We start from the raw sequence: 26,725 nt of genomic DNA, 5'->3' as shown, positions 1-26,725 counted from the left end.
AGCAGGGGAGGGGGAAAGTATCTGGTACAAAAGGCAGAAGCCTGGGAGCTTACACAGCAGTTTGGATGGTTATTACTATTGTTGTTGTTGTTGTTATTATTATTATTATTATCATTAGGATGATGAGGTCCTGGTAAGCATTAGTGATTTCCTTATCTCTGCCTTTAGCATACCCACTGGCTCTCATAACTGAACAGAAAGGAGTTCCAGGTCTATATGATAGTGGGAAGTTCCTGACTCACCAAAATTCTATTTTCTTTCCTCCAGATAAAAAAGTAAAACTTGACCATGCTGTTGTTCCAGACATTTTGGCATCCTGGGCTGTTGTGCAAGGGCCTAGTATGTCTCCTTTGTCTTTGGGATGTAGGTGAGTATATTGCAAGTTTAACATAAGCACCAGACCTTGCTAACATTATTTGGGTTTTAGGGATGTTTCTTGGAGATAATCATCTCCTAAGAAAAAGAGTTTTTCAGGCATAGATCTAGAGCTGGAAGAAGATCTTTGATTCTAGTTCCTTCCTTTTACAGATGAGGAAACTATTCCAATTCAATTCAATAAACATTTAAGTATCCATTAGGTGGTTCAATGGATAGAGCACTGGGCTTGGAATCAGGAAGACTCATCTTCGTGAGTTCAAATCTGGTCTCAGACAATGGCTCTGTGACCCTTGGCAAGTCACTTAAGCCTGTTTGCCTCATTTTCCTCATCTGTAAAATAGGCTGGAGAAAGAAAGGGCAAATCACTGGTGCATCTTTGCCAAGAAAACTCCGATGAAGTCACAAAGAGCTGACATGACTGAAACAACTGAACATGTGCCAATTACCATGCTAAGTGCTGGGAATACAAATAAGAAAAAGAGACAATCCTTGCCCTCAAGGAGCTTACAATCTAGCCAGAGAAGACAACATACAAAACAAGGACTGGAGGGGAGTAGGGGCGGGATAGTGTGTACCAGAGGGTATGTAGTTTCTTGGAGTTGAAACCAAGCAGAGCTGTTGAGGGAAAATGGAGTTACTAGGAGGGTTATGAGCCTTCTATAAAGGAAGACTTTGGGAGGAGTTTAGGGCTCCTGTCTCCAGCCTTCCAATTAGAGGGGAGAGGCAACTGAGAGTGAATTAAGAAGGTGTTGAGCATCAAAACCCAAATCAATCTTCTTAATGATGAGATTTTAGGTGATCAGCTTATCCTGGAAAAGGAATGTGGATCCTTGGAGTTAAGTCAAACTAAGGCCAAAGGATGGTAAATAACTTGCCCAAGGTCACATAGATAATAAATTGTAGAAATGGAATTTGAACACAGGTTCGACTATGAATCCCCTGTTTTTTTCCACTATCCCATGCTATCTCTCTAATAGTCTTCATGATGAATTAACAGACGTGTCATGGCCCACTGTTCTTAGAATCTGACACAAGTCTCAAGTGATATCAGTTTCTAATTCTAGCCCTCTCCTCTGGTTTGATGAGTGTAATACTATCTCTGCCTCTAACTTGCTAAGTTACCTTTGACAGATCACTCAAACTCCCTGGGCCTATGTCTCTTCTGGAAAACTTAAATTATAGGACCTGCCCCACTATAATGGATAAAAATGAGATTATTTGATGTGTGTATTGTGGGTTGAAGGGAACAGTGGGACCCTGTAGGTCTGGTCCTATATTTTCATCTTGGTATGCAACTCCTAGTGAAGAAGTTGCTTTTATCGAAAAGTTGCTCTGTTAGTCCTAGACAGTTGTCTGGACCACTGAGAAATTAAATGACTTGTTCAGGATCACCCAGATTATATGTGTCAGAGGAGAGACCTTAATCTAGGTCTTCCTGATCCAAGGCCATTCTACCCAGCTGCCTCTCTTATAAGGCATAAGACATCTATTATGAGATAATAGGTATGAAAACTCATTCAAAAACATAAAATAATATACACATTTAGAGAAGAAACATGATGTAGGAGAAAACTCTAGACAGATTCAGGAAGACCTTCCTTCCAACACTGCCTCTAGAGACTTGAATAGAGGCATATTTTATTTATTTAATTTTTTAAGGCAATTGGGGTCAAGTAACTTGCCCAGAGTCACACAGCTAGTAACTGTTAAGTGTTTGATATGAGACTGGATTTGAACTCAGGTCCTTCTGTCTTCAGGGCCAGTGCTCTATCTACTGCGCCACCTAGCTGCCCCATAGAGGCATATTTCAGAGAAGGTCTAAATAAGATGACATCTCTAATTGCGGAGAGAGGATTAATAGCTATTGAAAACGTAGATTCCTGATAAAACACAGTCTCTAATTTTCTCACTGGCAACTTTTAACTAGATGTGACATAGTAAATGGCACATAGAGATATGTACTGGGTGACCAAGAGAAGCCATCTAACTTCTCTAAGTCTCAAATTTCCTCAGTTATATGATAATAGAAATAACAATAATGATAACTAGCATTTATATGGCACTTTAAGATTTGTGAAGCATGTTATAAGTATTATCTCATTTGATCCTCCTAACACCCCTGGGTGATAAGTGCTATTATTATCCCCATTTTACTAAGGAAGAGACTCAGGCTGAGGAAGAGTAAGGATCTTGACCTGGGTCACACAACTGGCAAGTATCTGAGGCTGAGATATGACCTCAAGTCTTCCAGGTCCAGCACTCTATCCACCACACCACCGAGCTATGTAGGTGTACATACATTGGGGGCAGCAATTCCTATCTTAGGGGTTGTTGGAAGGCTCAACTGAGATAATTGGAGATAAAGGACTTTACCAACTTGAAGGGCAAGGTCAATGTCAACTCCTTGTATTCTTTAAGGTAATCATTTTGATTTCCTGTATATCCCCCAGAAGATAACATTGACAGTAAATGAGGAATTATGAGAGATAACAATATAGAGTGGAAGGAAGGCGCTACTCAACCTCAGGAAACTTGGGCCTTAGTCTCAACACAGTCATTAACTACTTGGCTGTTTCTGAACCAGCCCATCCACCTCACTGAGCTTCATTCCCTTATCTGTAACATGAAATGACAACTCCATTGCCTCTGAGGTCCCTCATATTCTGAGATTCTAGGGTACCATTTCTCTAATGAATTGCCTTTACTTTTCAGGATCTGCTATTAAAGGAGAGTCTAAGAAAGAAAAAGGAGTGGCTTTTCTAGCTACAACTGGTAAGTTATGAGTGCTCCACACCATCTTATGCTCTTGTGACCTTTGGAAATACATCAGTCTCTCTATACCTCAATTGTTTTTTTTAATCTACAAAATGGGTATAACATTTCTTTCTCCATATACTTTATGGGTGTGATATGAGTAAGTAGGAAAGTGTTTTTAAAAAAGAAACTTTCGTACATTTTATCATTGTCTTAATTGCCATCATCATTATACTTTCATAATCCTCTGCCCTTTTCCTTTTTTGTTTTCTTTCTGATAATATATTTACCATGGGGTTGGGGGTGGAAATATAGTTCACTGGAAAGAGCATTGGACTGGGGGTTATGACCTTTGGTCTGTCATTTACTCTCTCTGGCCCTATTTCCTCCTCTGTAAATGAGTTAAATTGGGCTCAATAATTCCTTAAGATCCCTTACCACACCGATCTTTTTTAGTACCATGTCACATATAGTCAATTGTTGTCAATTAGACAACTAGAGACGATGTTTTATCACTAATCTACATTCTCTAAAGCTATTGATTACTCCTTCTCTACACAATTAGGGGCTTAATGCATTTTATTTAGTCTGTCTCTAATATAACACTCTACCCACCAGCAGAATCAAAATTAATCCTCCAGAGGAGAGCACCTCCCAATTTAAATTCCTTTTACTTTTCTCCAACCATATTCTGTACCTCAATAACTGTATGAATAACCTGCAAAGTTAGAATTTTAAGAAGCCTAATTGCACTTGGGACAAACTCAGTTGGTTATGGGATCTCACCATTACTTCAGAATCATTTTATATCTTTCTTACATCTTTTTCTGTATACATATTGTTCCCCGACATCTCACTGCAAAATGAAAGCTCTTTGAGGACAGGAACTGCTTTCTTTTTATCCTTGTAACCCTAGTTTGTAGCACAGTATCCAGTAGGTACTTAATAAGTGCTTATTGAAATGAAAGGACATCAAATGAAGTAAAGTGACAAATCAAATGAATGTCCCCCTTACTGAAGTTCTTCAAGCAGATGGTGGATGAATACTTATAGAGCATGTTGTGGGGCAGAAATAAGGAGGATTCTTATTTAGATATGGGTCAGATTTCATATTTTCTGATGTCCTTTCCAACACTGACATTCTGTAATCCTATGAAGATTCCACATTGGCCTGTATTTTGAGCCAATGAAGTACTTCATTTATCACATCAAGAAGCATGTATTAAATACCTACTGTGTGCCAGGTGTTGTACTGAGTGCTAGGGATATGAAGAAAGGCAAAAGGTAGTTCCTTCTGTAGAGGGCCTCAAAGTCTAATGGAGAGACAACATGAAAACTAAAAAGATATAAACAGGATAAAGTGGAGATAATAAATATTGGGAAAGAATGAAGATAAAGGAGAACCAGACTTGTTGTAGAATTTTAGCTGGAACTTGAAGGAAACCAGAGAAACTAGGATCCAGAGCGCAGAGAAAGAGATTTCCAGAAGTGGGAGATAGTCAATGAAAATGTCCACTTGGAAGATGGAGTTTTTTCTATGAGGAACATCAAAGGAGGAAAGTGTCAGAGAACACGGAAGGGAGGGATGTGTAAGAAGACTGGGAAGGTAGGAAGGGAACAGATTATGAACAGATTAGGTAGATTAAAAAGCCAAACTGAGGAGTTTCCATTTATTGATGAAAATGCCCCATGTAACTGTGTTTACTTCTCTTTCAGAGCTGCCTGCAAGGACAGTTGATCTGTCTACAGTTAACCTTACAGAGTTAGTGAACGGGATGCTGACCAAAGCCTTGACAGGTAACAAGAAAAGGGAAGTCTAGTCCTAATCTGCCTCTTGAATGAACCCAGGAAAGACATTAGATCTTTCTTTAACTCATTTTCCTTATCTATAAAATGACAACTGGAAAATCCATCCTACCCCACAGAGGCATTGTCAGGCTCAAAAGGAATAGCAGCTTTATCACAGATTTGAAAGTAATTTGAAATACATTCCAAGAACCATGTAAATGGCAGGCCTTTATTACATTGGAGATTATCCTGATAATGCAGAGAAGGCAGGATGGAATAGTGGACAGAGGAAGAGCCTGGGAGTTGGGAAGATAAGGGTACAAGTCCCAAACTGACTATGTGACCCTGGGAAAGTGACTTAGCCTTTCATTGGCCCAGGCACCTCTCTAATAAGTTGTTGTTGTTGTTCAGTCGTTTTAGGGCTGTATGATGCTTCATGACCAATCTCATTTGGGATTTTCTTGGCAAAGATGCCGGAGCAGTTTGCCATTTCCTTCTCCAGCTGAGATCAGGAAACTGAAGCAAACCAGGTTAAGTGACTTGTCCAGCGTCATGCAGCTTAAAGTTATATACATTTTATACATTTATACATAATAAGTGTCTTAGGCCTGATTTGAACCAGGAAGAGTGGTCTTCCAGACTCCAGGCCAGGCACTCTATCCACTGTTGTCCCTTTAATAAGTTAGAGAAAAGTATCTGATCTACATTAGATCCTCCAAAAAGATAATGAAATTATTACAACTTCATAGCTCTGAAAATTTAGTATTAATTTTTTATAATGTAATGGGGGCAGGGGAAAGAGAGACTGTGAATGTGAAAATTAAATTAAATATTAAAAAAAAAACATTATGAGTCACAAACATTAAAATAACCTATTGCTGAATTAGAAAGCTCCTAGAGATAGTACAAGGGTCCTGAAGGCACATTGAGTAATGAAAAGAATGTTAGTTTTGGAATCAGAAGAGATGAATTTGAATCTCAGCTGTACTACATAGAAATTGTTGTGTTTGATCAAGTCACATCACCTCTGTGGCCTCAGTTCCTTCATCTATAAAATTCAAAGACTGGACTAGATGACCTTTGAGGTCTCTTCCCACTCTGATGTCCTGTGAACCCGCAACTCAAGAAGGAGAAACTTCAGCATCAAAATGTGATCAGTTTCCAGTTCGAATAGATAGTCGGACAACCTGTGTGCAATCCACCTACCATCCACTTATCTTCTGGGGCAGCTACCTCCTGGCTGTTTCCTAACATCCATTTGTTCTTTCCCATCTTAAAGCATGGATGTGTTTCGTTGTTGTTTTCTCGGCAAAGGTTTGTGCTCCCTTCTAATGCCAGTACTGTTACCTTTGTTTTACAAAAACTTCATCTCTTGAGAAAGAGTTGTCATCTGTCATCCCCCATCACTCAAATGCAGTGATGGACATGCTGCTATGCCTTAAGAAGCTTTCCCTCTAAAGATGTGGCCAACATACAATTAGCCATGAGTTGTATTGGTTAATAAAGACCGACAGGCCTACTTACCATACATGAATTAGGAAAACCTGCATTTAGATCTTGCCTTAGAAACTTAACTAGCTGTGTGACCCTGGGGAAGTCACTTAACCATTTGGGGTCACAATTTTCTCATCTCTAAAATGAAGGGTTTGGATTCAATGGCCTCTAAGGTCCCTTTAAGCTTTAAAGTTACAATACCACTACACTATTTATTTTTAATAATAATAGTAAGAAAACATAGAACACAATGAGAGAATTGTAAAATGGGAGCCCATCTATAAAATTAAGGAGTTGGACTAAATTATCTCTAAGGTCATGTGGCTCTAAAAAAGAGATCCTTCCTCTGAACTCTTATAGGAATCCATGTGATAGATGGATTGGACTTGTTCTTGGTTTCATAGGGCAGAACTAAAAGCAATAGGTGGATATCGCAAAGAGGCAGATTTTAATTTGATACTAGGAAAATTTCCTAACAATTAGAGTTTTCTAATAGGGGAATGGACTTCTTTGGGAGGCAGGGAGTGTTCCCTCTTCCTGAAGATCTTCAAAAGGTTCTATCTGGATGACCACTTTTCAGTTATGATGTGGAGGATTTTTCGCTCAAGTGCAGGTTAGACTAGATGTAGATGGCCCTTGAAGTTCCTTCTGCCTCTGAGGTTCTAATAGAGCACTGGACCTGGAGTACAGAAGATGTGATTCAAATCTGGCCTCAGATACTTATTAGCTATGTGACCTTGGGCAAGTCACTTAACCTCTATCTACCTCAGTTTCCTCAACTGAATATCATAATAGCATCTACCTTCCAGGCTGTTGTGAGGAACAAATGAGATAATATTTGTAAAGTGCTTAGCACAGTGCTTGGCACAGAGTAGGTGCTATATAAATGTTATCTATCATTATTATTATTATTATTATTTTGTTTGTAACTTTCCTGTGACCCTTATCACAATATGGTTATTTGTATGCTTATTTTACACCCTCTTACAAAACAGTCTACTTCTTAAAGCCAGGAAATACTTCTTATTTACCTGTGCATGCTCCTAGCACATAGTCTCACTAGGAGTATGCTGGTAAATGTTTAACATCAGGCACTCAAGGAAAAAAAAAAAGAATGTGCACATGACATACTTTTAAGTTTAATCTTCACTATTAACATTTTTCTAATGCTTTCTTAAGCCTAGACTTGAGGCATAATACGGAATGCAACGATCCCTAGTGGGCAAGAATCAGATTAAAATATAATTGGGAAATATTTAACAAAATAAATAAAAATACTATAAAACATAAATAATGTTAATATGTGGATCTCTTAGTCAATATGCAGCAGCAGGGATCTTTATGTAAGATTTAGTGGCCCCATTTCCATCTTGAATTTGACACCCCTGGTCTAGATAATCAACAAAATAATAAATCAAGCCCTGAGTTGTAGCATTTGCCAATTTCTGAAATATAAATGCTCACATTGAATATTTAACATTTGCTCTTGGCTGGTTTGAGCTGGCTCCAGCATACCCTTGCCTGGAAATAGTAAAAAGCCAATAAATATTTATTGAATTCTATACATTATTGATTGAGTCAGAATAATATTTAAACTCCATTAAACACTACTTTGGGACAGGGGCTAGACCCATGATTTCATTGCTATAAGGAATATAGAAAACTATAAGAAAACTCCCTTTTCCAAAGCAGTTTGGCACCTTCCCTATTATTTATAGCCTTATAGAATTGCCTAGAGAACTAAGTGACTTGCCTAGAGTCATATGCAGTCAGTGTATATTAGAAGCAGCACTGAAACCCACTTCTTCCAGGCTTTGAGGCCAAGTCTCTACTGCTATGACATGCTTCCTCTCTCACATGTAACCCGCCTTTAATGGCTTGGAAGGTACCATAAGGTTTTATAGTGATACAGGAATAGCATTATGTCATTATTTTCTATTATACTATAAATGAGCAAGGGAAATGCTAGTTTGGAGAAAATGCCAGTTGTTAACGATTTCCAATTACCAGGTTAGTGAGTATTAGAGAATTTACTATATTTTCTTTGTTGCTTCAATAAATTCCAGCTAGTTCTGGACATCCCAATCATCTAAGTCCTTCGTTCAACAAATGTTAACTGGACCTCTACCAAGCACTGTTCAAGGCACAGCCAGGATAAAAAAAAAAATCAGTCCCTGACTTCAAAGAGTTTATCACCTGGGCTGTTTTTACTGTCTATCCATATATCTATTTTGGTACTTTGGGTTATTTGTTTATTTCATTCTTCTTATTTGAATTCATTTTACTTTGTTTTCCCATGAGGACAAATGAGATAATATTTGTAAAGTGCTTAGCACAGTGCCTGGTACATGGTAGCCACAATAAATTATTGTTCCCTCACCTTTCCCATGATATTTTGTTCCTTAAACATTTCCCTCCTAGTGCTCAGTGTTATTATTCAGTAGTTTTAGTCATGTCCTACTCTTCGTGATCTCATTTGGGATTTTCTTGGGAAAGATACTGGAGTGGTTTGCCATTTCCTTCTCCAGGTCATTTTACAGATGAGGAAAATGAGACAAACAGGTTTAAGTGCCCTGCCCAGACTCACACAGCTAATGTCTGAAGTCAGATTTGAACTCAGGTCTTCCTGACTCTATCCACTGAGCCACCTAGCTGCCCTTGAGTACTCAGTACAGCTCTCTAAATACTGAAGGTACTTGGGGAAAATTTTGGTCGATTTTCCCCATATTGTTACTCAAATATATTAAAGCAATTGGTTTCTCTTGTGAAAATCTTAAAAAGCAAATGGTTGGTACACTAGAACACTGAATAATCCTAGACTTGGGCCTTGGAAATATGGAAGTTGGAGGAAGAGGAAGAAAGAAATACATGACAAAATAACCAGAGAAGCAGCATTCTATAGCAAAATGGTACCTGACCCTGGACTTTAGTTCCAGCTCCACCACTAATGAGTGAATCATTGGACTTCAGGCCAATTGATTAAACTCTCTGAGCCTTGATTTCCTCATCTTTAAAATGAAAGGGGGTTATTAAGAGAATCTCTGAGTTCCCTAGCTCAAACATTCACTGTTCTAAGGTCTCTTCATGTATTAAAGATTCAGTGATTCCAAAATGCTATTTAGTGACTTTGTGTATTGTTTTTCCCCAACAGACAGCAAAAAATTCTTCTCCTTGATGAGCATAACTTCTCACAGCTCATTTGCCTTCCACAAGTTCTCAGTGGTGATTTATAACAGTAGGTACCATCGGATTGGGAAGTTTATTTTGCTTTCTGGGTAGTGAAGGCAAGTTTGGGTAAGGCTAGAGGGCTCTATCACATTTACAATATGTCAACTTTCTCTCTTGGCAGTTTCTAACCTGAAAATCATGGATTCCACCAAGTTCCCCACACGGCATTGCTACTGTTTAAACAATCAGACCAATGACCTCTCAGGTGGGTGTGGTTATCTGTAAGGATTCAAGCCACCTTAACTTTAAAATACATTGCTTGATTGAACTTGTCTTCCATTATCAAGGTGGAATATTATTAATTTCCTCTCTTAATTAACAATTTATTACCATATTCATGGCTTCTTCTTTTCCCCTTATGACCTTTAGGGGTCTATTATGAAATCCTGTGTAGTCTCCATTTGCTAGGCAAGCAGAAACTCTAATAAATTCCCTTGTAGCTATGATCTACCATAGGCACTAGAAAAGCCATTTCCTTACAATGACTTCTCATCCAGGAATCTGAAATAAGTTAGAAAGCTCTTGTAGTATTAGGGATTTGTAAGCCATAGTTCTGGTTCAGCTAAAGGCCTTTGAGTATGGAAAATCAATCAAAATCCAATTCCACAAACATTTGAGCAAGCCAAGAGGCAGCATGAAATAGTAAAAAGGATGTCATTGTAATCAAGAAGATATGGGTTCAGACTCTTCTTCTGACAAATTCTGCCTCTGATGGATACTCGCTAAGTAACCATGGGTGAGTCATGTGTCCTGGGTAACTCTATAAAACTATAAGGTACAGACAAAAGCTGATAATCTGCATTAATGAAGAGTTTGTAGTTCAGGACTTTCCACACATTCAGAACAACAACAAAAACAACAACAACAAAGCAAAATTCAAACCACTATGCTAGGTGCTAGTGTTATACAAATGAAACATGACACAGTCCTTGGCCACCAGAAGGCTTACAGTGTTTTGGTAAGATAAGACAAATACTAAGGTAGCTATTCTAGAAAGTAGGATTATAGGATCATAGATTTAAAACTAGAAGGCATGTTAGACGTTATGCAATTTATCCCTCTCATTTTGTTGTTGTTAAGTTGTTTTTCAGTGTGTCTAACTCTCCATGATACCATTTGGGGTTTTCTTGGCAAAGATACTGGAGTGGTTTGTCATTTCCTTCTCCAGCTTATTTTACAGATGAGGCAACTAAGGCAAAAAAGGATGAAGTGACTTGTCCAGGGTCACATAGCTAATAAGTATCTGAAGCTGGATTTGAACTCAGGTCTGCCTGACTCCAGGCTTAGTGCTCTATCCACTATGACACCTAGTTGCCCTCCCTCAGCTTCTTATTATTGTGTTGTCTTACCCTATTAGAATGTTAGGTCCTAAAAGGCTGGGAATGTCTTTCTTTTTGCTTCTATTTGTATCACCAGCCATGAGCACAGTGCCTGACCCATAATAAGTGCTTAATAAATACTTGTTGTTATTGAAGGTTCTGGTGAGTTTTTTCAGGAGTAAGTCAGAGAAAGATGAAATGATAGGTGATTGTGGTCAGAAATTCAGTATACTGAATCAGATTGAACCACTATGGGTAATGGTCATATCAAGGATATGGCCATTCCATAAGTGAATGAAATAATAATAGCTAGCATTTTTGTAGCATTAAAAAATTTGCAAAATACTTTACCTACATTATCTCCATTGATCCTAACGACAATCCTATGAGGTTGATGCTATTATAATCCCCACTGCTTTAGAGATGAGGGAATTGAAGCTGACAGAAATTCTTTGCCATTGATCACAAAGACAATAAAAGTCTGAGGCATAATTCAAATTCAAGTCTCTTTGGAGGATATGGGGCCTTTGGAGGTTAATGATCTGGGAGGACAGGATGGTCAAGCAGACAGTGACATGTACCCCTTGAGAAAGAAAGATGGATTGTGGCCAAGATGGCCTCCTGAACAGAAGCAGATATTCCAGCTCCCTCCTGTCCATTCCATCAAAATCCTAAAAATAGCACCAGATTGAAAAAAAAAATCAATAAACCTAATGAGAAACTAAAGTAAATTACTTATTCCCCTCTAGAAACACACAGAGTCAACAAGAAGTTCTTGGCTTGGGCAATAAAAAAAGTGGGCTTGTCAGAAAATCCAGCACTAAGGCCTTTTCTGTTCTCCTTTAATTCTACTTTCTTACTTCTGCTGATTATCTGTAATGTATCCTGTATATAGCTTGTTTGTGTATATTCATTTCCATGTTGCCTCCTACATTAGACTGTGAACTCCTTGAGAGCAAAGTCTGTCTTTTAGCATCTCCAGCACTAGCACAATGCTTGGCACATAGAAGTTACTTAATAAATATTTGTTGACTGATTGACTAAAGATGATAGCCACCTAGCCTGATAAGAGATGGACCAGAGACACATAGCCTCAAGGCTCCATATCCAGAGGAAGAAAGAGCAAAGAAAGCCCCATGGAAATCAGAAGCTGACATTATAGAATGTGGAAACCACTGAAATAGGTAGCAATCAGTACTGTCATGGCAGCATTTAAACATAGATAACCCAAATTCTGAGACTGAGTCTGCAGCATTCTGTCCTGAGACATCACAGAGAGCTATGGACCTCAAAGATCTAAAAGGCTCTAAAACCTACCACTGCTCTTACTGTGGACATACCTTAGAAAGTAGAGATCAGGATCCCAGATGACCCCAGGTCAAGTTTAAGCAGCATCAAGCAACCTACCCAAAGACATAGCAGGAAGCAAAGCCTGGACTTAGCACAAAGATCTCAATTCAAAAATTAAGGTTGGAAATATAAGTAAACAGAAGAGACATAGATGATTGTAATTTTAATAGATCCAGAGATACCAAGAAATCCAGCCTAGAAAGAGTATGCAAACAGAAATCAAAAGGAAAAATTTAATTTTTCACAAAAACTATTGAATACCTAGAAGATATGAAACAAGATATTAAGGATAAGATAAAAAGTCTGGAGGAAAGAATCGAAAGCAGAATAAGCTACTTAGAATAGAAAGTGGTAAACCTTACTCAAATAACAGACTCCCTGACAACTAGAGTAGACCAAATAGAAATCTGTAACTCCATAAGACAGCAAGAAATATTAGACGAAATCAAAATGTTAAAGAAAATGTAAGGCTAGGGGCAGCTAGAAGGCACAGTATACAGAGCTCCGGCCTTGGAGTCAGGAGGACCTGAATTCAAATGTGGCTTCAGACACTTGACCCTTACTAGCTGTGTGACCTTGGGCAAGTCACTTAACCCTGACTTCCTCACTAAAGAGCAAAAAAAAAAAGAAGAAGAAGAAGAAAGAAATGTAAGGCTAGAAAATGAAGATAATATAAGAATCACTGGACAGTTTGAAAACTAGTATTTAAAAAAAAAACTGTACACTAAATTTCAAAAAATTATAAGTGAAAACTACCAAGATCTATTGAAATGAGAGGGGAAATAGAAAAAAGAATCCACAATCATCTACTGAAAGAAATACCAAAAGAAAAAGTCCTAAGGTTGTTATAGGCAGAACTCAACCCAAAGAAAAAATTCAGACATCCAGGAAGAAATTGTTTAAGTACCGCAGAACCATAGTCATGATTACACAGACCTGGCAGCTTCTACTGTAAAGGCATAGAGAGGATAGAATACAATATTCCAAAAGCATACAGGTTTACAACCAAGAATAACATACCCTGGAAAAATGATAATAATCATAGAGGAGGGAAAATGGATCTTTAATGGAACAGAGGCTTTTCAAATACTCCTTATGAAAAAGTAGAACTAACTATGGATTTTGTAATTCAAATATAAAAAGTCAAGAAAATCTAAAAAGCTAATTTTTTGAGCAATTAGAAAAACTGAATGATGTTGTAGAGCTAACATTCTGATAGAGGGAGAACAAACAAGAATCACTTCAAAGCCTTAATGTCTTCTAGGGGTTTTGAGGGAGTTAAACAGGAAAAACAGAGGACCTGTGGGTGAGTTGGTTCTGATCTATTCTGAGAGTTTTAAGAAGAGAAAGAAAAGAGAAGAGGGAAGAAAGAATAAGTAGGGTAGGAAGAAGGAAGAAGGAAGCAATATTTGCTATTTCTCATAATTGTTGTGAGTGAAAAGTCCAAGTTTATATCTGGATAAAGGTATAGGGGATGGGGAACAAGCATCAGATGAACCTCATTCCATCTGAAACAGACAAAGGAGAATCAGTACAAACCCATACTTACAGAGAGAGAGAGAGAGAGAGAGAGAGAGAGAGAGAGAGAGAGATAAGAGACAGAGAGGGAGAGAGACAGAGACAGAGACAGAGAATTTGGTATAAAAATATATTAAACTCAACAGAGAAAACAGGCAGCATTCAGGAAAGGCAAGTTAAGAGGGAGGATGATGCCAGAGAGAGAATAATCACCAGCAAAGCAAATTTCCTAATCCTGAAGAAGGAATTAAAAGGAAAAGATTAAAAAAAAAAAAAGAACTGGAAACTAGGGAGATTTCCACCAATTGGGTAATGACTGAATGAATTGTGTTATATAAACGTAATGGAGCACTATTGTGCCTAAAGAAATGATGAAAGGGATGATTTCAAAGAATCCTGGAAAATATGAACTGATGCAGAATGAAATGAGCAGAACCAGGAAGAAAATCTATACAGTGACAAGATTACAAAACAAAATAAAATAAAAAACCCCACTTTGAAAGATTTTAGTATTTTGATCAAAGCTATGGTGAAGAAACTATGATGAGCTGATAAAGAGCTTATAGATACAAGGTGCAGAAAGCACATACATTTTTGGACATGACCACTGTGTGGATTTGTTTTTCTTGATTATATTTATTTGTTACAAGGATTTTTCCCCCTCTGTTTTCAATTGGGAGAGTAGGTTGGGAGGAAAGAGGTAGTGATGATGATGCCAAAAAAAGACGAAAAGAAAAGAAGAGGATCCTTGTAATTCTTTTTTTTTAATGTGCAGAAGATAAAACAAGGAAGTTCAGAAAGAAGCACAATCAAGACAGTTTCGAAAGTAATGTAATGAATGACGTGCTTTACAATTTTCATGTGAATGAATTATGTACTTCACAGTTCATATACAATATACAACCCTCTTTTTGAGTTCCACTTGATATGCAGAAATACTCATTTTAATGTTTATAAGTTCAGATAAAAACATTTAAAATTTTAAAAAAAAGATTCACCTGTAAGCCAAAAAATGACAGTGGTGATGATAATACTCGGTGTAATAATTAGAAATTCTAGTGTCAAGGAGCAAGTACCAAAGTAATAGATGAGGCAGGGGAAGAAAAGAGAGAAGCCACAGACTGTGATACCAGCAGGCAGCTGCAGGGAGTCTGCTAGGAGGGGAGGGAGAAGGGTGGGTGAGGCGGTGGAGAGCACCCATTGTACCAAATCCCACTTTGGCCAGCGTGCAGCAGCCTTTGCTTTCATTGGTGGGTCCCTAGCAAAAGCCTGATTCCCCCACTCTGACCTGCTTGGGGTGGTCCTGAAGAACATATAGTGTCCCTTCCTTGAGACACCCTGCAGGGCCTTGTGATGTAGCTGGCAATCCCTAGAAGGTAAAGGGAGGGAGTAGTAAAAAACAAGAGAAAGAGGAAATAGAACAGTGCTCCTCTCTCTTACCATAGGATGTGGTACCCTCTAGTAATTAAGGCCCTGGCTTGATGATGACTGGGGAAGGAGAGGATGGTGGTGGTCCTTGAGCTTGGGTCAGAGAATAAACAAGGTCCTGCCATGGATGTGGGGGGCTCTGACACCAGGCTAGCTGCGGATCTCCAATAAGAGAACGTTCTTCCAATATCAGCTCTATAGGGAAAAGTCCTGACCATCTCACTGTAGTTGCAGTTCCAATAATACTAATATCATTCATTTCACAGGGTTGTTTTTAGGATGAAACAAACCCTTGGTAAATCATAAGGTACTTAACAAATATCAGCCATGATATGCCAGGTTATGTTAGAAGCTGTAGGAGATTGAAAAGTACAAAACAAAGCATCCTGCTCTATGAGACTCAAAGCCTAAGGGAAGGGTGAATGGCAGGGGGATGGTAAGGAAACCATTCAAACTAGAGGGAACTGAGAAAAGAGGCTGGTTGGAAACAATTTGTCTGTTTTTTCCTCATGTGCTTATGAATAAGGATTATAAACCTGTTCTATTCCATCTTCCAGATTTTACAGCTCTCCTGGTTGACATCATTGGGAACTCCACTAGTTACCTCAAGGAGATATTCAAATCGACCTCCATTCTCTCAGGTTGGTCAGTCATGAAAGTGCAGGGCAGATTTGGGGTTTGGCATCCCTGTATACATACAAGTGAGCTACCACTCCCCTCCTTTTCCTATTGCCATCTCTACATTCAAAGACAGCAAAGAAAACTCTTCTTGCCCTATAAGGGAAGGGTAGCTTGGGATCATAGGACCATGGAATCATAGAATCATAATCTAGAGCTGAAAGGAGCCCTCAAGGGCCCTTTTAGGCCAATTTGCTCATTTTACAGATGAGGAAACTGAGGCCCAGAGATGTTAAGTGACTTGCCAAGCATCACCAAGGTGTCAGAGGCAGAATTTGAATCCAAATGTTCCTGACTCCAAGTAGAGCCCTCTATCCATTATATTATGCTACCTCTTTTGAGTCTACATGCAATAATCCAAAGATAGATTTATTAACCATATACATATATAAGTATATAGTAATATATGTATTTGTTATTGTTATAGTTCAATCATTTCAGTCATGTCCAACTCTGTGACCCTATTTGGGATTTTCCTGGCAAAGATACTGGAGTGGTTTGCCATATCCTTCTCCAGCTCATTTCACAGATGAGGAACTTGGGGCAAACAGGGTTAAGTGACTTGTCCAGGGTCACACAGCTAGTAAGTGTCTGAGGCCAGATTTGAACTCAGGAAGATAAGTCTTCCTGACTCCAGGCCCAGTGTTCTAACCACAGCACCACCTAGCTGCCCCTGTAACTACCCATATATGTATATATACTATATATGTGCATGTGTGTATATCTATGTGCATCTATATGTACATACATGTATTATGTATATAGATAGAGATAAATGTAAATTAGTTAGTAGGGCTGTGTTATGGGTGACTAGCCAATTAAGGTCTGATACTGGGAACACAAGAACATTCGAAATCATTGATGCTTGGTAATCGTGCTTCCTGGACCTTCATTCCTCCGTGCTCTGTTACATAGATAGTCAACTACCATCAGCTAAGCAGTAGCCCAGGGAAAGAGGTAGCAGGAGAGAAGGAAGTGACTCTGCCAATTAATGCTAAAAGAGATTTGAGGATTGTGGGGCAAGTGTAATTATAAAAACTCAATAGTTTCATTCTATGAGCCGCACAAGAAAACGTGAGAAAAATCCCATCTACATTATCTTTTGTAATGCTTATTATTTGTGTGGCCATGGGTAAATAACATAACCTCGCTGAGCCTCAATATCCTCATCTATAAAATTAGGATAATATGGCCTGACCTACTCACCTCATAGAATTATTAATAGGGAAATAAGATCAGGAGTCTGTCCTATGTCAGTGATATGAAATATTATGAGTTGCACATTTGAATTTTAATTTAGTTTCTCATCTTACACAGTATATTACATAGATAACCATTAGGTTTGGGAATGTGAAGGGCTTTAAAGAATGTACCTGTGATTTGCTCCTTTTTTGAATAACAAATCAGTGAGTAATTAACTGATTATTAAAAAGATTAATGTAATCAATTCCCAGGCAATTGAATTATCAGCAATTTGACAGGAAATAAATAGCCTAATCTAAGCACAGTATCACAGATTTAGAGGGAGACAGGACCTCAAAGGTCATCCAGTCCCACTGCCTTATTTTAAAGATAAGGAAACAGAGGTGCACAGAGGTAAAGTGACTTACCCAAGGTCACATAGCCAGTAACCTTCAAAGTCAAAGTTTGAACCCATATATTCTGACAACAGAGTTAGTTTTCTTTTCACTCTACCATATATACTCATATACTACTATCTACTGCTGTCCTGGGAGTTTTGTCCCCCAGAATTCACATCAGGTTTCATTATGCCCAGTTGTCAGTATCATTTGCCATGGAGCAACTTTCCTTCTGAAGTACTTTGAGATTATGTTGTTGAAGTGCATGTCCCTCAACATGTAGGCCTGGGAATTTTCATTTATGCAGAGCAATTGTGACATGGATACAATTACAATGCTGTCAGTGTATATTCATTTATCTTTCAGTGAGTCAGAGCACAGAGTCTGACTGCATCTACATCTGTGTGATGACAGGGAAAACAGGTGAGATAGCCGGTCTTTTCTTAGATGCTAGGACTCAAATGTAACTCTCTGGCTGGAGGAGTCTTTTGGGGACTGGGATTTTGTTTTTCCAAATTTTCTTTTCTTCTTCTTCTTTTTTTTTTTACAGGAAGAAACCTTTCTGACTTCTGGGAAATGGTGGAAAAGTCTCCTGTTATTAACTACACATTTACCAGTAATGTGTCTGGTGTTCTGGGTAAGTGGATTAAAAGGCAGACTGGCAGATAGAGAGGGCAGACCAGCAGACAGATAGGCAGAAAGGCAGGCAGGCAAACAAGGCAGACAGACAAACAGACAAGAGGGGCAGACAAGCAGATAGACAGCAGGCAGGCAGGCAAACAGACAAGCACACAAACAGGTAGGGAGACAGGCAGATAGACAGGGAAGACAGACAGACTAACAGGCAGGGAGGCAGATAGACTGACAGCAGTCAGACAGGTAGGCAGACAGGGCAAACAAACAGGCAAGCAGGAAGGTAGACAGACAGGCAGATAGACAGGGAAGACAGACAGACTAACAGGCAGGCAGGCAGATAGACTGACAGCAGACAGACAGGCAGGCAGACAGTGCAAACAAACAGGCAACCTGGAAGGTAGACAGACAGGCAGATAGACAGGGAAGACTGACAGACTAACAGGCAGGCAGGCAGATAGACTGACAGCAGTCAGACAGGCAGACAGACAGGGCAAACAAACAGGCAAGCAGGAAGGTAGACAGACAGGCAGATAGACAGGGAAGACAGACAGACTAACAGGCAGGCAGGCAGATAGACTGACAGCAGACAGACAGGCAGGCAGACAGGGCAAACAAACAGGCAAGCAGGAAGGTTGACAGTTCTCAAAGAAGGCCACCTTCCTGGATGGGAATATCTGCTCATTCTGAAGGAGCTGGACCAGACCAGAAGATCTAATTGACTCTTTCTGTTTCTGAATTCCATGCTGTTCTCCCTAGCACTTGGCTCATGTTCTTTCTGCAATTTAAAATGCCCTCCTTCCCTTCTATGCAAATCTTGTCCATCCTTCAAAGCCCAACTCAAATGTTAGCTTTTTATGTACGTCCTAGTGAAAAGCTCCTTTGATTTAGATAGAGTAAGAGTTCCAGTTGTGGTTCTTCTACTTAACACCTGTGTGATTTTGGTAAGGTCACCCAACCTCTCTGGGCCTCAATGTCCTCACTGAAAAATGAAGGGGTCAGGCTAGATGACATCTAAAATCCCTTACAGCTGTAAATCTATGATCCTCTGGGGTGTCTTGTAGTTCTAGGTAATCAACCTGTAGAAGGAATCACCTTAAAGGTGAGGTGTTTTATTAAAAATTCCTACTTTAGTCATCAGACCCCTTGTATAAGAAGAGTCTTAGACAACTCCGTCTCATGGCACGTTCTGCTTCCTGAGAAATAACACTGCAGTCAATTAAACTCTCCCTGTGTAATTAATAAACGCAAGAGAGTATCACTGTGGCACCATATCGTGGAAGGAGCCCTGATGAGGCCGGGGGAGCCAAGATGTGGAACCTGGCTCTCCCACTTACTACCTTCATGACCTTCCTTGGGCAGGGCACTTAAAGGCTATGAGGAGGTTGGAAGAGATTACCTGTAAGGTCTCCTCCAGCTCTACAGTTATTATCTAGTGACTTCCAACTATCCTTCCAGGTCTGAAAATTTCTGATGCATACAACGTGTCCCAAAAGTCTTGGTGCAGTTTTGTACTATTGAAGCTTAAAAATACACTAAGATTGTGGCGATGAGCTGTATAGAACAGATACACATAATAATATGACAATCTAGGGAGCTCAAATTAAAAAAAAAACAGATTTTCATTTTACTTAACCTGATGTCACCTAAATAATATCTATATTTTGTTCTTCCTTCCTTTGTCAATTTCCAGCTAATCCAGGGAACCAGTCAACAAAGTTTCAATGAGCCATTTTATATAGAGTAGGCAGAGGGACCATCTAGTGGTGGAAATAATAATAACAAGCTTTCCTTATCACGGTGAATTGTAGGCATATGGATTTAGTGCAAGTGGCTCATTTTACATATGGGGAAACTGAAGCTGAAAAAGGGGAAGCATTGGGCCTAAGGGTCACACAACTAGTAAGTATCAGAGGTGGGATTTAAACCTTAGTAAGTGACTTGTCTAAGGTCACACACCTAGTTAAGGCAAAACTGGGACCCAGAGCAGCAAAGTATGGTGCCTTTTCTAGGACTCCAGTTATAGGAAGATTTTTTTTTTTTAATGAGGAATTGGCTGGGGGAGGGTGGAACATTGAATTTGTGTAGATTCCAAGCAGGCAACAGCTCACATCTCTATAGAATGTTAAGGTTTTCAAAGAATTTACCTTAAAGCAGCCCTATGACCTACTACAAATATCATAATCCTCATTCTCCAGATGAGAGAACTAATTGGCTCAGAGACGTTCAATAATTTTGCTCAGGGTCACACAGTCACTAAGTTTCAAAGCCAGGAATTGGACCCAAGGGTTCTTAGTCAAAGACCAATGCTATTTCCACCATACGGCAATGCTTCAATTTGTTCCAACTCTACAGTATTCACTTTTGTGGTGCCCATGACGCATTGTTGTTATCATCATGGTCATCGTTATCATCCTTGTTGTTCTTAATATTTGGCTGGGAACCGAAATTAACATCCCAATTAAGTCATGAAAATCATGGCCTAAAGATCTCTCTTTAGAAAAGAGAATAAGGGGCAGCTAGGTGGCGCAGTGGATAGAGCACTGGCCCTGAAGTCAGGAGGATCTGAGTTCAAATCCGGCCTCAGACCAAACACTTGACACTTATTAGCTGTGTGATCCTGGGCAAGTCACTTAACCTCAATTGCCTAAAAAAAAAAAAAAAAAAATAAGCATTTCTGTAGTGTCTACTCTGTGCCACGAACCTTGTTTTCTAATACATAGAAATGTTATTTCATTTGAGATTTACCACAACCCTGATATTATCTCCATTTTGCAATTAAGGAAACTGAAGCAAACAAAGATCAAGTGACTTGCCCAGGGTCACACAGCCAGCAAGCTCCTGAGGCTAGATTCAAACTCAGGTCTTTCTGACTTCAGGCACAGCACAATATTCACTGCACCACCGGTTACATTAAGACCTTAGGCAGATTTATAGAATACCAACCAAAATGAGAATAACATCTTGTAAACTGACCCCAGAGTCTTTTTAAGAGCCCCTAAGCTCTTTATCTTTGTAGGTATGTCATAGTCTACCAGAACTTCCTAGACCTTAAATTTGTGCCACTGCCACAGTTTCCTAATTGATTGCAGTGAAAGAGACAGAGGGAGAAAGAGAAAGAAAGAGAGAAAAAGGAAGGAAGGAAGGGAGGAAGGAAGGAAGGAAGGAGGGATAGAAGGAAGGAAGAAGGAGACAGAGAGAGAAACAGACACAGAGACAAAGATAGTATATTACATTATAATATTATATTATAATATATGTAAATATATTATAATATAATATATGTAAATATGATTACATATAATATATGTTAAAAACAATCTTCCTTTGAAAAGTTATTATAATAGTTAATGAGATAGGGCATTGGAATTGAAGTTAGGAAGATCTAAGTTCAAGTGCCATTTCAGGTATTTACTACCTGTATAACCCTGGGTAAGTTACTTAATGTTTCTTGGCCTGAATTTACTCATCTATAATATGAATGAATTTAAGTCAATAGTCACTAAGGTCCTTTCAAGCTTTAAATTGATGATCTTATGAACTATCTCTTCCTACAAAATTGTTTCTAAAATCCTTTAAATAGGACCCATAACTCTAAATATCATCTCCACTTAAGCATGACCTTTAAGGTCCCTTCCATAGTATCATAGATTTAGAGCCAGAAGAAACCCAAGAGTCTCTATTTCTTACCCCTCCCATTTTACAGATAAGGAACTGAGGTTAAATGACTTTCCCAGGACCTAGCACCCTATCTACTACCAATTCAATTTTAAGATTCTTTAATTCTGGGAATGTAGCTACTCTGATTTTTGGAAGATTGTGGTGAACATAAGTGAAGTTAATGTATGTAAAGTGCTTTGTAACCATAAAGTACTATATAAAAGTGAATCATCATTATTTCTCAACAAAACCTTCATTTGCTGTTTAATTAACTTTCAACCTCCTGGCAATTCTGATTTTAAATCAAAACTGTTGTGCATTTCAGTGCAGATTTTTTTTTTTAACTCTCTACAGCCACTAGAATGACGACCTGGGCTCACAGTGAGTCTCTGAAAAGACCTGAAGTAACATCTACAAAATTCCCATCATGGACACAAACCATGAGATTGGAAGGATCTGGAATTTCCTCTATGAAAATCTCTTCCCTAATGCAAACTGTACCTTCAGGTGAAGATGAGACCCCATACACAAGAACACCTTACAGGCTTCCTCCCCTTACGAGGGTTATGATGACACAAGGCACTTCATCCCACACCTACCTAACTTCAGGTAACTAGGAATTCTTTAAGGGAACAGAAAGAAGTTTGCATACTTGTCAGTGACATGTAACACCTTCACAAAAATTGACCATGTATTAGAGAAAAAAACCTCACAGAAAATGCTTAAAGGCAAAAACACTAAATATATCATTTATTGATTATATTATAATTAAAATTCTATTTAAAAAGGGGTCTTTGGAGAAAAAATTAAAAATTAATTGAAGAATAAGCAACTTAATCCTAAAGAAGTGGTAAGTAAATAAATGCTAGAAAAAGTGAAAAAAATTATCAAAGAGATATCAATGAGACAATATACCAAAACTTATGGTATGCAATAAAAACATTACTTAGGAGAAATTTTATATCTTTTATACTCTTTCATTAACAAAAAGAAAAATATCAAATCAATGAATAGAAAATGCAACATTAAAAAAGAACAACAAATCAGACCAGCCCCACTATAGATAAACAATAAGCTAGTTTGATTTTTTTTTTTTTTGGTTTTTCTTTTCAGTGAAGCAGTGGGGGTTAAGTGACTTGTCCAGGGTCACACAACTAGTAAGCGTCAAGTTTCTGAGGCCAGATTTGAACTCAGGTCCTCCTGACTCCAAGGCTGGAGTTCTATCCACCACGCCACCTAGCTGCCCCAAACTAGTCTGATTTTGAAAAAGAGAGATGAATGTCAAATTGTTCATATCAAAATTGAAAAAAAGAGAATTCAAAACAACTGAAAAGGCAATAAATGAAGCTATCAGAATTTTATCCAGCTATTTACTAAAAATAAGCTGACAACTTAGAAGAAAATAGATGAAAACTTATAAAATATAAAATACTCAGATTAACAATAGAAGAAATAAATTATTTAAGTTACCTAATATCAGAAAAAGAAATTGACCAAACTATAAATGACCTGCAAAAGGCAGGAGAAAAACTCCAGGCTAGATGCATTTACAAATGGATCTAACAAACATTCAAGGAAAAATTGTCATCAATATTACATAAAAAATTAACCAAACTAGGAAAAGAAGGGAACCTTCTTTTTATGATATAAACATGGTCTTGATACCTAAAGCCTTGATACCTAATACAAAACAAAGAAAGAAAGCTATAAACCCCTATCTTTAACTCATACAAAAAAATAAAATATTAGGAAACAGACTAAAACAATATATTTAAATTATTATATACTTAGACCAGGTTGGATTTGTGCCAGGATTGATTTATGCAGGATTGATTCAATATGAGAAATACCATAAACATAATAAATCACATTATAACATAAATAAAAACACGTGACATCAACAGATGAAAAGTCTTTTGACAAAATCCATTTCCATTTTCTATTGAAAGCATTAGAAAGCATAGGAGTAAATGGACATTTCCTTAATATAATAAATAGTATTTCTCTAAGACCAAGATCAAATATTATATGAATAAGGAAAGTTTAGAGGCCTTTCCATTAAATCAAGGGTAAAAGCAAAAATGTCGATTATCATTAACTACTAGATAACATAATGCTAGAAATACTATAGCAATGAGACAAGAAAGAGAAATTGATGAGATAATCATTGACAAAGGGACAATGATCTATCTAGAGAGCCCTAAAGAGTCAACTAAAAAAATTAAATCAAATAATAAATTCATTAAAGTTAGAGGCTATGAGATAAGTCCATGTGAGTCATCAGCATCCCTATTTATTACCAACAAAACTCAGCTAAAAGAGATTAAAAATTTTCATTCAAAGTAATTACAGAACATATAAGATACCTGGGGTCTACCTAGCAAGATATAACTATGAACTATATGAAAGAAACTACAAAACATGTTTTACAAAACTATAGACTTAAATAATTATAGAAGCTACAATTGTTTATGGGTAGGTTTAACAATACAATTAAATATGATAATACTACCTAAATTAATTTCCTTATTGAGGACCATGCCAATTAAACTACCAAAGGACTATTCTATGAAGCTAGAAATATAATAATAAAATGAATTTGTGGGAGCAAAAGGTCAAAAATTTCCTTTTGAAAGGGAAATAAGAGAGAAAAAAGTAAGGAAAAAAGAAGGGCTAGAAGTACCAGTAGTAATCATCAAAATGATCTGGTAATGTTTAAAAAAAAAGAGAGGGAGATTAGGAGAATAAATCAGGTATACAATATACAAAAGCAAATGAACACAGAAGTACAGTGTTCAATAAACCCAAAGATACCAGGTACTGGACTGAAAATTAGTCTGGCAGAAATTAATTATAGATCAACATTTCATACCAGATGCTAAAATAAACTTCAAGTGGTTACATAATTCAATCATAAAAAGTAACATTATAAAACAAATTAGAGGAACAAGGAAGAAATTACTTTTCAAATCTAGAAAAGAGGAAGCATCCATGACCAAATAAGACATAGAGCATCACAGAAGAAAAAATTGACAGATTTGGTTATATAAAATTTAAAGTTGTATAGAAACAAAACCAATACTAGGTAACTGGGGGGAAATTCTTGTGGTAAATATTGCTGATAAAAGTTCATATCCAAGATATACAATTAAAAGACAGTCAATGTGGGGATTGTCTTCATTTGACTTGCATGTTTCTTGATGATATTCTTTTTCTTTTTGTTTACTGGAGCGGGGCAATAGTAAGTGTGGGGGAGAGAAAATATTTTTTAACGAAGGAATTCTTTGCTCTGTTCTTTCCCATCCCTTCTATCACTGCTTTCTCCTTTTTTATTCCCTTTCAACTTCTCCATCTCTTCTCTTCTCCATTTTACAGCAGCTTACATATGCATAGAGGTTTGATCTGTGCTTTCCACACAGCAACCCAAATAAGTAATGTAGGTTTCACTATCCCCAATCCTCAGATGAGTAAACTGAGGATCAAAGAGGTTGTGACCTGACCTTAGTCAATAAGCATTTATTTAAGTGCCTACTGGGTCAGGCATTGTGCCAAGAGCTAGGGCTACAAAGAAAGGGAAAAGAAAAAAAAATTATGTCTCTAAGGAGGCGAGAAGAAAATATACAAACAACTATCTACAATCAAGCTATAGACAGGCTAAATATGAAATATTCAAGAGAGGGGAAGCACTAGAATTAAGATGGATGGGGAAAAGCTTCCTCTAGGAGGTGGGATTTTACCTGGGAAAACCATGAGGCAGAGATGAGAGGGAAGAGCATTCCAGGCATGAAGGACAGCCAGTGAAAATGCCTAGTGTCAAAAGATGAAATATCTTATTCAAGGAACAACGAGGAGGCCAGAGTCACTAGAACAAAGAGTATGTGAAGTTAGGGAGGTGAAAGGGGTAAGAAGACTAGAAAAGTGGGGGTGGTGTTAGGAAAGACTTTGAATGGCAAAGAGGAGATTTTATACTCAATCCTGGGGATAACAGGGAGGCACTGGAGTCCAGCAAGTCTTCAAATGTTCTGGTACTTGGGTTATCCTGTAGAAGTGGGAGCCAGACCTGGAATTTGGGTCTCGATTCCAAACCCACTACTGTACACTATGCTATCATAGTGGCAAAGAAAATAATTTTGAGACACAAAATTTGGGGTAAATTATAATCAATTTTATCCATCACAACCTGTGAGAACTTGACAAAAATGGCTCCTTATGCAAAGAGACCACATGGCTACTTCTTTAGGTTTTTATGCCTTTGAACAAGAGGTGGTCCAACAAACAGCAATCAAATCTAATTGGTTAATTCCATTGGACGTAGGCTATATTAAAATGAAGAATTAAGAAAGTTACCCTTGGGTAGGGAAAGTGTCTCTATACCAGACCATTCATAACTGTAGGCTATCAATTCAAAGAGTGTACATCCATCCAAGCCAGGGTGGGACACTGAACAAGAAAGGAGTCCAACCTCATTATCAGCAATGTCCTGCTAGATATAAAGTCAGGACTTAGGAAGAAGGGGGAGTGGGGGTGGGGGCTCTGAATCTCCCCAGGACGTGGGTTATTAATAATCCTTTCTCTCACCACTCACCCTTTCTGCGTCTCTGGATCCATTTCTAACTCCCATCTTTGTTTTGTTTTGTTATTCTTGCCATTCAGTGTTGACTTCTTTAACATCGTCAGTGACTCTCACCCTTTCCAAGCAGGGAGAAGACACAAGCAATGAATTTCTTCTCTCAGGTAAAGACTACTAAGTCCCTCTCAAGAGGTAATCAGTGCATCAAATGAACATGCATATTTGGATCATCATCATAATAACTGACATTTGCTGTATGGAGCACCTTATCAAGGTGTACAAAGAACTTTAAACATAATATCTCATTTGATCTTCACAACAACCCTAGGAGATCGATGCTATTATTA

The 26,725-nt window shown here is 38.0% G+C and overlaps 1 protein-coding gene across 1 annotated transcript in view; it reads left to right on the top strand.

Moving 5' to 3' along the window:
• Positions 1–288: 288 nt before the first annotated feature.
• Positions 289–26,725, top strand: part of HHLA1 (HERV-H LTR-associating 1) — a 62,284-nt gene continuing 35,847 nt past the window's right edge. Inside the window, exons 1-11 of the mRNA XM_027845492.1 lie at positions 289–382; positions 3,106–3,150; positions 4,849–4,929; positions 9,437–9,439; positions 9,566–9,649; positions 9,764–9,847; positions 15,815–15,898; positions 17,882–17,938; positions 18,066–18,152; positions 22,163–22,417; positions 26,462–26,542. Of these exons, the coding sequence (XP_027701293.1) occupies positions 289–382; positions 3,106–3,150; positions 4,849–4,929; positions 9,437–9,439; positions 9,566–9,649; positions 9,764–9,847; positions 15,815–15,898; positions 17,882–17,938; positions 18,066–18,152; positions 22,163–22,417; positions 26,462–26,542 (955 nt within the window). The remainder of the gene's footprint in view (positions 383–3,105; positions 3,151–4,848; positions 4,930–9,436; positions 9,440–9,565; positions 9,650–9,763; positions 9,848–15,814; positions 15,899–17,881; positions 17,939–18,065; positions 18,153–22,162; positions 22,418–26,461; positions 26,543–26,725) is intronic.

Source organism: Vombatus ursinus, unplaced genomic scaffold, assembly GCF_900497805.2.
Source record: "Vombatus ursinus unplaced genomic scaffold, bare-nosed wombat genome assembly UNPS02014973.1, whole genome shotgun sequence".
NCBI classification, from domain to species: domain Eukaryota; kingdom Metazoa; phylum Chordata; class Mammalia; order Diprotodontia; family Vombatidae; genus Vombatus; species Vombatus ursinus.
Note: the sequence above shows the minus strand (reverse complement) of the source record. Positions and strands in the feature narration are given on the sequence as shown.